We start from the raw sequence: 12,785 nt of genomic DNA, 5'->3' as shown, positions 1-12,785 counted from the left end.
ATTGTATATAATATTGTATGATTATATATAATATATTCTATTATACATAATTATATTCTTGAGTATATACACTTTATGATAATATGAAAAATATGAAAAATATGAATATATGAAAAATATGAAAAAAATGTCAATATTAAATATGAAGTTTATTTCTTTTTCTATTTCAAAAAGATGAAATTCTATGTAACGATATACCTTTTGTGAACTTCACGAAACGCTCGGCTCAACTCCGGAACAACAGATAAAAGCAAATACGTTTTGCATGCAGTTTAAATGGAGTTGAAATGGCTCGCACAAGTTACCCTAATTGGTGGCGTGACTCACTGCCGTCTACCTTGAATTCGTCAAGATAAAATCAGGTATGTTTTAATCTTTTTATACATTGTGGGAACAATATAGAAACATAGGAATATATTCATTTGTAGTAATTTCCAATTTTATTTACATATAAATCCCAATACACGTTCCTTCTTTAAAATCTAATGGTATTCAAAAATCACTGTAGCAAAACTTAACAAATAGTAGAATAATGTTCAATTTTTGTCTTTTTCAAGTACAACATAATGATTTATGTATATAAAAAGGCACCATTAATAGTTTTATACCTACACCCTTGTACAATACTATATTAGTATTATAAAACGATAATTGAAATGAATACAAACATCATCGAGTAAAAGCAATATACGACAGAAAGAAATATTTTTGGTGAAAATCTAACATGTTAGATCAATAAAAAGTATTACATATCATAATTATGTATTTTAGTACGTATTTGTTATGTATTCGATAATCAAGTACGTTATGATACAAAAAGAAAGAGATGATTATATCCTCTTTACAGATTGGCTGATTTTCCCAAGGCGTTAATATGCATTCCACACTTGCGCAAGCCATCTGTTAATCGTTGAGAGAGATCGACGTCTACTCGAGCAAAGTTTCGCACAGCTCGTTCAACGATAAATGTCGAGGCATTACGCAAACTTGCGACCATATTCTGCACTAGTCTCTCTTTAGCTGGTTCGTCGAGAACCTTCTTCCAGAAAACAGCAGCCTGACCAAAGTCATCCTCATCCACGGGATCGTAACGGTCTACATCTCCACTCACATAGAACGGCGGCGAGCGAGCAGCTGGACATTCCTTTGGTCCGGAGAAACTATTAGGATGATAATTCGGTGCGCCGCCATGATTATGTATCGACATGTTACCATCCCGTTGATAGTGCATCGTGGAAATCGCCTACAAAATCAATATATTGCATTAATCAAGAAACTTACATAATATTAATATAAAATATATTTAAAAAAATTGTTTGCGTACAATATATAAACAGTATAATATATTAGTATATTATACACATACACGCACGTACGCGTGCTCAATTATGTATATATGTAAAATTTAATTTAATAATATAATTAAATATTAATATATATAAATAACTGTTTTAAAATTGAATATAACTTATGTTAATAACTTAAATCCGTTATTAGCTGCTTAAATAATATCTGATTTATTGTAAAATGATTCTTAAATATATAATTAAATATATAATTATATATATAAATAATTATTGTATGTAGGCAAGATGATATTTTTAATCTCTTTATATTAACGTCAATGTGTTTTTATATGAAATTTATAATATATATAAATATAAATTAAAAGTTATAAATTGTTCGATTTTTTACTGCTTGTGAGTAAAAATTATTTAAACCTATATTATTTATTTATGTTTTTTTTTTGAAGAGATAAAGGATTCTATCATCTGACTAAAGTATAAGATAAAAAACTACGAACTACTGCAGTCGTAATTATACAATTTATTTGAAGATGTTACAATATGTTACCTTGTAAGGACAGTTCACCGGCAGTTGGAGATGATTTGGACCCAAGCGATGCCTATGAGTGTCGCCATAGGCAAAGAGTCGGCCTTGCAACATCTTGTCAGGGCTCGGCTCAATACCGGGTACCATGTGCGCTGGATCAAAGGCCATTTGTTCTACGTCAGCGAAATAATTTTCTGGATTGCGATCCAGCACCAATTTGCCTACCGGTATCAATGGATAATCCTTGTGCGGCCATATCTATAAAAAAAATTCGTACAGTTTCAAAGAATATCTGTTTAAAATATCAAATAAATTAAACACATTACATAATAATTACTTTTGTCAAGTCAAACGGATTCCACTTTAAAGTTTTTGCTTGTTCAGCGGTCATCACTTGGATATATAATATGTAGGTCGGATACTGGCCCTTAGAGATTGCATTGTAAAGATCTCTGATCGAGTAATCGGGATCGGAAGCACTGAGCTCGGCGGCTTTTTGTGCAAGGATATTCTTAATTCCTTGATTAGTCTGAAATCATTATCAAATATTTATAATTGGATAACTATAACACGAATAGATGAAATGTTACTTTCTCAGTTTCAAAGACAGACCTTATAGTGGAATTTGCAATAGACCATTTCATTCTTGCTGTTCACTAGCTTGAACGTATGTGAACCATAGCCATTCATATGACGATATCCATCAGGAATGCCACGATCGCTAAAGAGGAACATAACTTGATGTGTCGTCTCGGGTCTGAGAGAGATAAAGTCCCAAAACATGTCAGCATCCTAAAAAAAAAATTTTATTAATAATATAGGCTCTGCAATATAATATGTAATTTAATTAGAAAGATAATTATCTTTTATAATGTAAGAAATATTTCACACGAATACATTTAATTGTTAGAAATTGCTACACTATTGCACTGTTAAACTGCGTTTTATAAATAATTGCAAATAATTGCAATAATTCAATCGAACCTTCAAATGAGTTGCTGGATTTCTCTTCTGCGTATGTATGAAACTCGGGAAGAAGAGGGGATCCTTAATAAAGAAGATCGGTGTATTATTGCCCACAAGATCCCAAATACCTTCCTCAGTGTAGAATTTTACGGCGAATCCACGTGGATCTCTAAATATAACAAATATAATAAACATAGTAATTAGGTAAACAAGCAAGAATTTTTTATTTCATTTTTATTGCGTATATATTACTCGATTTTATTTGATTGCGTAAATGCTACTTGAATTTTTATTTCATTTTTATTGCGTATATACTACTCGAATTAGTTACATTAGCTAAGCAAAACGCAATTCAGAAAAGCAGCATGCAATCCTTGTGAATCATGTTCCCGATTGCAACACATTGAACGATGGAAAGTTACTTTTTTACCACAAAAAAGATTTAAATGCGATTTGCGTTGTAGATATGCACATAACTAACTGGGGCAATATAAAGACGATTCGTGCATATATATTATATACAAGAAAAGTATTACATTATAAACATTTACAGTAAATATTAAATATATTTATATTTATTTCAATTATTTGAATATACAAAAAAGCAAGTGAGAGACGCAGTTACTTGCAAATATTTATTAAACCTGCTTCAAAGTTAAATAATATTCTATCACAGCATTGACATTTTTTCTATTTATTACCTGACAGTGTCGGCAGAACCACTTTCACCACCGACGGTAGAGCACCTTATAGCAATGGGAGTCCTCTTTCCGATGCTGGAAAACACTTTTGCTTTAGAATACTTGGTGATATCATGGGTAACTTCAAAATAGCCAAACGCACCTAAAAATAGAAAAAATTATGAAATTAATAATCAATTATGATAGAAATAGTAGATATCTATAGCTACATAATTATATGTTGTAAATTTTGTTATTAAGAAAAATGGATTCATTTCATAGCTAAAATAATGCAAAATAATGTAAAATAAGCTAAAACGCAATATGAAATATATATTCGTTGTATTTAATTAGTTAATTACAATATAAAAATAATTATTAAAAAAATGTTTACCTTTTGCCTGCACAAATTTGTTTAAATTATCAAGCTTCAAACTATCACAGCTTGTATGTCCCATGCATCACACAGCTTGTGTGATTTATAAATATCGATTAAAGATTGATTTGATGAAAGCAGTATCAATACTCGTTGAATAAAAATTTGAAGCTAAATCGTTTAAAGAAATTTGTAAAGTCAAAACATATGGACATTTATAATTATTTTTATGTAATTATAGTGTAACAACTATTTATATATTGTAATTGGTCAATTACAATGAAATTACAATTACGCATTTATATTCCATGCTGTTTTTGATTTTTTAATTATAAAATAAATCCATTTCTCTATATATTTTTATAAGTAATAGAATTTATCACATGACTAAAAATACATATTGAATATAATGATAAGATATATGCCACATTAAGTATTGACATACCAGCACCCTTCGCATGGACAACTCGTTCGGGAATTCTTTCTCTAGCAAAATGTGACATTTCGTCCAGGTAAACGAAGTCTTGTATCAACATGGGTCCACGAGGACCAACCGTGAGACTGGCTTTTTTCTCGGCGATGGGCGCTCCATTGGCAGTTAATAATACGGATGCTTCTCCCTATAAAAAATAAATTCAAAAAATTTATAAACGATTAATTATAATCATAATTGTTAAAATAAATTTGTTCATATAGCGCAGTTAACATAAATACTGACTTTACTTAACTGACAGCAAATATATCATGCAAACTTATATAAAAGATTATATAAAAGATTTGTGCTCCGGCCATAAGTCTTGTTGTCATACGGTTTCAATATCCGAAATGTTTGAATCCTTTTTATCGCCTTCTTTAGTTCAGGGAACAAAAAGAAGTCTATTATATAGCAGTAAGATTAGGAGAGTAGGGAGAGTGATTCAAAACCGTCATGCAACGCTAACTCAAGAATTGCTATTTTGAATCAGAATTGTGTGACAATATGTCTTAAGGCGATATTAACATGATTTTTCACATAGTTATTTCCGCAAGCTATACGAACATTGTCAGAAGTGTATTATCTCTAAGAGGAAATAATTATCTCTAAAGGACAATAAAAGTCATTTTTACATTAAATAAGTAGTATTTATTTTCTCATAACATTTATTGAACTTTATTGCCACCAAGTATATTAATTTTTAATTATTATACATAGTCAACATATATAATTAAAACTTATAATTTAACTAATAATTGGCTCATATTTTAGAAAGATAATAAATAAGAATAAGACCGATATACAAGTTGGCAAGCGCAAATATCCGATGATGCATTACATAACAATGTTACAGATAACGAATTTTTTTCATTCTAAATATAAATAAAAGATAGTGAACATATATATGTATAAATCAATCGACTTATACGCATGTTTACTATATTTTATTTATACTTGTTTTACGCTTGTCGGTTTGTCTATTAACTATGTATCTTTTAACAATAGCTATATTACACAATCGGAAGTCTTCCTGTGCGTCTGATTAGGCTTTTTCTTTTTTTTCCCAAATGCAAGGAAAAAACCGCGACGGACTTTCGCGCAGCCTTCGTACTCACTACTCATTTTGCTAATGACTAATCTAAGAACAAGCGCAAAACTTTTTTATAAGTATGATAAACATCCTGATAAAATCTTAATATGATAAAAATAACCTTGTCCATCGTAGGTGTGCAATAGCACTTTCGAAATCTTATCTATTATCTAAGAATTGGCGACTAGTTACAGCAATTATCATCCGTGACTGAAATACCAGTAGTGATATAATCGTTACTCTTTGTTATTCGCAACGTTTTCGTTTCCTTTTTTTTTTTCTTTAATTGCAAAACGCTAGTTTCGTTGAGCAAGCAATTGCTGCTAACTGTTTATCGAAAGTCAGGAGATAACTGTGTACTAGAACATATTAAGTGCAAGGAGCATCGTTAAGTTCTTCTGCATCGTAAACAAATGTTGTTACATAATATTTCGTCATATCTTTCTAATGTACACATGAATCTCTCTATATGATAAATATTTTTTTTATTTAACAGCTGTCATACTGTTATAAAGAATATTATTCCTTTTATATCGTATATTTTATAACGTTACATTAAAAAAATTTCTCTTTTTACATGTATTAGAACATTTTTCACAAATGCTGAAAATTTTTTCTAAAATTCTTTACATATATATACGTTCAATAAGATTCTTATTGATTAATTATAATCAGATTTGTTAATTCTATTTATAACTAATATTAACACTATACCAATAAGAATGCTAAAAGAATGTTTTCTTTACACTCTTCACTTGCGTGTTAGACAAATATAAAAGACAGATATTAAATGTTTTAAATCTATATATATATATTGGTATAGAAAAAAGTTCAAGGCGTTTTTCCCGTTACATCTAATGAAAAAAACGCCACGAACTTTTTCTCACACCTAATATATATCGCATCAACAACGCACATATTTTTCATTACGCAGTATTCAAATTAATTATCAGCACTGTGTTATCAGATTTAACAAGATAAACATAAGTTTGATATTTAACAAAAATAAATATATTTTTACACAATAATATGAAGTTTTTTATTGAAAAGAAATGACTAAATACGAAGAAGGTAAAAGACAAAGAATAAAATTATTAATTTAGAAATATAAAGAGACAAAATAATGTAAAATTATTAGGCAATAATTAAATAGAAAAAATAAATAGAATTTAAGTTGAATGAATAATTACAATTCTAACATCCTAGCTATCATATGAACATATTTACATTTTCTTTATAACGTAACTCAATATATATTGTTTTTAATCATCGTCCTCAACTTGATGCACTCAGCGCATTCGTTGCTCTTTTAAAATGCAAATTATATGCAGTTAAGCTTATTTTTTTTTAATGTTTCACTTGAACGCTACGAGGAGGTGTGTCGCGCTGATACTGTGTGTTGCGAGATAAATCGATTTGAAAATTTAATCTACCATTTTATTTATTTAATCTGGTAGATATGATTATAAAAAAGCCTTTCCTCTGGACAATATTTAACTTATCTGGATCTGCACTTTATCACGCCACAGTGATACAGCTTTATAGTTATTTTCAACCGTATCTATTAAAACATATATATTTTATTTTGTAAAACGAATCGTTCTAAATAAAAAAACCAAAACTAATGTGACATGCACTTTTTAATTATAACTTACGTAATAATAATAATAATAATTAATTTCTATGATTTTAATGTTCAAAGATATACGGTAAAGCTCGCGAATCACGGAAAGAATGTTAGCGCAGAGAAGTTTCGAATGCGCTGTACGGAGATAAATTGCAATTGCGTGCAATGCAAATGCATCGTGAACACTTTACACGTTTTATAATTTTTGCCTTTTTCTTGAATCCTTGAACAATTCTTTAATTGTCAAGTGAATGTCCCCTCGGCTATTCCTGAGTTTTGCAGAAGAAACGTAAATTACAAAACATACTTCGTTTCCAGATTCAAGTTGAATTAATTTCAAGAATTCTTGCAAAAACACGAGCTTATTGAGACAAGTTTTGCGTGAGGAATGCATTTCGTAAAAAACTACAAAATTTATATTATTGAAAATTATATTATTTAAATTGAAATTGGATATATTATTTAAATCATAATATCAAGAAATTCTACAATAAAAAACGACTTTTGGAGTGCTGCGTGTCATACTTAATTTTTATATAAGTAATATTTTAATATCATAGATATTATATATTCCATAGATATTATATATTCCAATATAGCTGTATTCAATACTCAACATCCAAATTTCTTCATGTGAATAAACTGTATGTATCGATTTCTAATTAATAAGTTTCTTATCATAGCACTTTACCCTCAAAGTGATAAATATGATAAAGAAGCTGACATTAGCGTTTTACTCAACGTTTTTAGGATAATGATATTTAAAGCAAAATTAAACATTTCAAAACAAAACAAATTTTCTAAAATAATACAAAAATAATACAAAAAAATTAATCGCAGAGATCAAAAACTACTTCACGATATCAATTAGGAATGCACCGGATATCCGGCAATCCTTCCTGAATATCCGATGCATCCCTAATATCAATATTATTCCTTTGAGAATTACCTACATAAAATTTATTTATCGCTTAACTTTGTTGTGAAAGACTGCGAATTTATGCTGCAAGTATAATCTAGCCTTCAAAGTATTAACATAGCAAATATATTCCTGCACAATATGCGCAAATCGTATAATATCATTAATTATACGATCGTGTAGTTTATTCGATGATCAGAAATTCGAAGTATACAATTTTTCAAGATGTCAAACCATTATCCGCAATATAATTATGAAACATTGATTACTTTTATTTACGCTTATTGATTTAATTGATTATTGCATTGTCTTGTTATATAGTGTTTCTTTATTGATAGAAATAAAAATAGCATTTCTGGTAATGCGTTGAATTTATCTTAATGTTGTTTATAATATTATAAAAATATTAAAAAATATTAAAAAAGAATCATAATGTTATTAAAAAAAAATAAAAATTCTTTTTTAAAGATTTTCTATTTTTTTTAAATCATAAGTTATAACTTGCGTGAAATAAAAAAATGTTTTTTTTACAATTTTTTGTTAATAGCAAATGCCTCAAAGATCGTCCGTCTGTTTTTCATTGGTGAACTCTTTGAATTGATACAAACGGTGCAATAAGTTGAAATAAAAATATAAGTTGAAGTAACAAATATATATTTATTTCATTTTAATTTATTGCCGAGTGCCAGTTCAAAGAGTTCATCGATGAAAAACAGACGGTGTGTTGTAAATCTTTACGATAAGCATCTTGTATCATAAAAATATTATAATAATAATACGAAGATTATAAACATTCAGATCTTAATGTAATTACGAGAAAATTATTAAAATGAAAAATATAAAATGAATAATATATGAATGAAATAATATTTATAGAAGTACTCACTTAATAAGTGCATATCAGCGGTCATCTTGATAGAACTTTGAACGCTTAGTTCGGTATATCATTATTACCATGCACATTTACTTTTTAGTACGAGCTGATAGTCATTATTCAATATGTGTACGTACATAGAATTAGCAACATAATAAAAAACGCTGTAAAAAATATATATTTGAATACTTTGTACTTGATTTATAAAAGCAAAATCTAGCGATATATACAGTAATTTTTAGTACGATTAATTACAAAATAATAGTTTTTAATGATTTTAAGATATATAATTCTTTCTCTTAGAACTATTTGACCGAATCAATTCCTTGCTCAAATATAAAAAAAACTTTAAAGAAGATTGATAGAAGGTGATTATTTGAAAATTTCGAGATTTTCCTTGTAAGTGAATGTATTTCTTTGCTTAAATTCTTTCCAGATCCATATTTATTATGGAATCTATGATATGCTTCTATATAATTTTTGCCTCTAAGATAGAAAATACTTAATGAAAAACATCTTTCCTTCCATAGTTACTATGTTCATGCTAACATTCATAAACTGATTTGTACGTCTCAAATAAAATTAATGAGTCTCAAATATTCGATCTTAAAAACGATCATTAAAACGAAGAAAGGAACGATATAATGATTTACTTTCAACACAATCCTAATGATTATCTTGTATTGTATTATAAATATTTTGATTGATAACGTAAATATCGTAAATTTCCACCTACCTTTTATCAGTAGTAACGATTATTTATCGAATCAACATCCATTATAATTAGATATCAAACTTTATGGAATTTAAAATTCTTCAAAGAATTAATTCTTCAAAGAATTTATACAAAGAACAGCATTGATTTCGATAAGAATTTAAATATGAAATTATAAAGTAACAAGGGTCTTGTTGTGTATTACTACATCGTATAGTATAAAATTACTATCGGATAATAGTAAAATTTTTGGACCTTTGCACTTTTTTTTTACATAAGATGTACGCAATATGCGAGTGTATTATGTACATATGTATTATGTGTATTTTATTTAGCAAAACATCTTTTACTTATGTAAGAGATATGAGTTAAAATGATAAAAATGAAATTCAGAATTTTATTTTCAATTTCATAAACTGTAATTATTTAATCAAATAAATGTATAGGATGATCTGTTAAATATAGAATGCATTGAATTCTGAAAACACTCATTTCTTCCTTAGTGAATATTTAAACGACTGTGCAACAGTAAAAGAAGAAAATTCTGCTAAATCAAGAAATTCAATGAACATTTTGTAATGTTTTGTTTTCATTTTATTTCTTTTGAATTGTGGAAAAAATAAAATAAAAAGAAATAATATAAATTTCAATCAATAAAAAAAAATACAAGTAAATGTAATATTTTCCAAATATGTTCGTTTTATGTCATCAGATCTATTTTCTAATGTTATGCGCATATCGTATACGATTGCGCAACAGTATCCTTTTTTTATATTAAAAATGATATCTCTCGCGAACAAACATTATTGCATCCATTGAAAAATAGCTAAATCATTTTCGCTTCGGTAATCAACGACCACCTCATACATGCATACAAAGTGACATTAAAAAAGTTGAAATCTGAAATAGTGGAGCTATTAATTCTAATCTTTGAAGCAATAACTGCGATTAATCTTGCATGACAAGACGAAGCTGATATTTCATGTGTTATATTCAGACTTGTTGATTGGTTGCAGAATAGAGAAGTTCTCGGATATTTCTTTCTAGAGCCAATAAAACACGCTGAAGTTTATTTATTTACGATACATGAAATGTCTGCCGATTACGTGGTATGTCGTGCAACATACACGCAAATAAAATAATGAGATCTTAGGATCTTACCTTGAGTTTCTTCTTATAATCGTTCAACTGTTCCGAAGCGGGATCCCTCACTGGATAGGCCATCTTGCCAGTCGATTTCTTGCCGTTACTGTAAAACCTTTCAATCGAAGATATGTAAAACGTGGAATTGAATACGGTGCGCTTTACAAGTATAGATAAGCCTCCCAGGTATTTTGTGGCGACTGGAGAGCGGCGACGAAGACAAGCTTTTATCATGTCTGAGCGGGACGCGGGGAACCGGGAGAACGAGAATGATGAATGGGTGGGAGCGTGCGAATAGTAGCAACTTCGCATCGATGGGAGAGAAGCGGTATTATTCGAAAAAGAGTCGACTCGAATCCGAACACGCTCTCAACATACTTTAGCTCGATCTCTGCACAATTCTGTTTAATCATATTAAATAGAATAATCAGTCTAATTTTAAATATAACATTTTCATTTAAAGATGATTTGGCCAACTATTTATAATCGACTAATTTAATCAAGGATTAAATTAATTGAATTGTTTCATCTTTCGGTAAACTTCAGCTCACCGTCTTACTCTCCTGCCGAGTCTATTTTATATCTGAAATTTATATTATTACATTAATATGATAATTTATTTTATTTTCAAAAAGAAGTCTTTTTTGTTCAAAGATGAATAGATTTTATACTTGCATACTTGAAGAAGGCAAGTATACAAAAAATAAATATTATGTTTTATTAAATTCAAATAATTTGCTCTTTATCTGCTTTTATTATAAATCTTTTCTAAATAATAAAGTAATTATTTATTGCAACATTATATCGCAGACGAATATTTTGTATGTTGCAAGCTGCATTATTGTGTAACACTTGCGTATATTTTTTATATGATTCACGATAATTTTACGATCTTCTTGTGTATATGCTAAATAATCGAATTTCATGGTGAATAATTGTGCTTATTGTTAGTAATGACAATTAAAAAGTTACAAAATAAAGCTAAAGAAATATTGAAAATTAACCAAACAGAGAAATTATATAAGCATTCTAATTAGGTGAAATAACATGCGAATAATTTGTACTTATAATACGTATGATATATCTTAAAATATACATTATTACACAAATTGTATCATACTTATCACTAGTTGTTCAGAGTATTACTAAAAATTACCCGCAAGTAATTTTAAGCAAATTCAAGCGAGCAGCTTAACAGTTACTAGATTGCATTTTGTTTAATAAAAATAGAATTTCATGCCATTTGTGAAACTTCGCTAATCGCTCTGTGATCAAAAATAGTTCAAGGAAACATAACAAATCGATCAACGAATGCACGGAAAAGTCAATATATACACATGCATAAATAAATTCCAATCTCCTAAAATTATTAAAAACATTTTAATCACATAAAATTAAGCATACAATTAAAAAAGAAATAAGCATGATGTAATAACACTTCTTATTACATCATAGAAATAAGTTAATATATCAATTATAACACAGCTAATTAGCTTATATAAACTTTTTTTCAATTTAAAAAAGTCAGGACAGTGTTTTCATGCATTAACTCCAGTGAAACTACGGAGGGAGTTAGCAAGTGATTTAATTTCGTAACTTTGTTTATTAAACCCGTTACAACGCCACCTGAGCCAGGTACAATTCCGAGCTCGACATTAAAAGCCGGCTCGCGCGATAATGCGCAGCCCTCTTATCGCACGTGTCTAAAAATTGCCGTCTAAATCGCACCGCTTCATTGGTGGGAATTTACAAAATTTGATCAGTCCAGATATCAATTGGCTCAGCCAAGAATTAAAAAGAAAAAAGGAGCAAATATTCCTTTTTGAGGCATAATTTTCGTTGTAAATAATATAAATAACATGATCAGATCATCGTTCCACTTCTTTGGTAGCGTACTAAAGATGGAGCTAAATTTGAGAATAGAGGATACAGGTCTTATGTATTTGTAAAACAATTCTACTCGCCCGCGAAAGAAATTAAATAATGGATCTATATAACGACGCTATATAAACATCTTATTATTATTTACATCATTGGCGAGTTTCTCCTAATAATTGTGTAAACCGCTACGTTTCGCTGAGCACAAT

At 28.8% G+C, this 12,785-nt stretch overlaps 2 protein-coding genes and 1 long non-coding RNA gene across 4 annotated transcripts in view; all 3 read right to left on the bottom strand.

The window, feature by feature from the left end:
* The window catches only part of LOC108693926 (T-complex protein 11-like protein 1), a 5,093-nt gene extending 4,878 nt beyond the window's left edge, over nt 1-215 (bottom strand). The window contains exon 1 of the mRNA XM_018203139.1: nt 199-215. The gene's annotated coding sequence lies outside the window, so the exon portion shown is untranslated. The remainder of the gene's footprint in view (nt 1-198) is intronic.
* A 206-nt stretch (nt 216-421) lies between these two features.
* LOC108693963 (catalase) lies at nt 422-10,929 on the bottom strand. Its single transcript, XM_018203202.1, has 8 exons — nt 10,717-10,929; nt 4,301-4,475; nt 3,501-3,642; nt 2,818-2,968; nt 2,446-2,625; nt 2,171-2,362; nt 1,855-2,091; nt 422-1,243 (listed from the first exon to the last, which is right to left on the bottom strand). Exons 1-8 carry the CDS (start codon nt 10,777-10,779, stop codon nt 842-844), a joined length of 1,542 nt encoding a protein of 513 aa, XP_018058691.1. The 5' UTR covers nt 10,780-10,929; the 3' UTR covers nt 422-841.
* Nucleotides 4,611-9,613, bottom strand: LOC108693964. 2 transcript variants are annotated; one of them, XR_001932059.1, is made up of 3 exons: nt 9,577-9,613; nt 8,853-9,004; nt 4,611-4,705 (listed from the first exon to the last, which is right to left on the bottom strand). It is a non-coding gene; the product is annotated as an uncharacterized LOC108693964 (long non-coding RNA). The 2 variants fall into 2 exon arrangements; XR_001932058.1 differs by lacking the exon at nt 4,611-4,705 and adding an exon at nt 7,151-7,316.
* Nucleotides 10,930-12,785: the final 1,856 nt, after the last annotated feature.

This window comes from Atta colombica, unplaced genomic scaffold (assembly GCF_001594045.1).
Source record: "Atta colombica isolate Treedump-2 unplaced genomic scaffold, Acol1.0 scaffold111, whole genome shotgun sequence".
Taxonomy (NCBI): Eukaryota; Metazoa; Arthropoda; class Insecta; order Hymenoptera; family Formicidae; genus Atta; species Atta colombica.
The sequence above is the reverse complement of the archived record's forward strand: the minus strand, read 5'-3'. Positions and strand labels throughout refer to the sequence as shown.

Coding starts and splice junctions, on each gene's coding strand:
- LOC108693963 (XM_018203202.1), bottom strand. CDS start 10,779: ATGGCCTATCCAGTGAGGGATCCCGCTTCGGAACAGTTGAACGATTAT. Junction 3,643..4,300: donor TGTCCATGCGAAGGGTGCTG/GTATGTCAATAC, acceptor TTCTATTTTTAG/GTGCGTTTGGCTATTTTGAA. Junction 2,092..2,170: donor ATCCGTTTGACTTGACAAAA/GTAATTATTATG, acceptor TTTTTTTTATAG/ATATGGCCGCACAAGGATTA.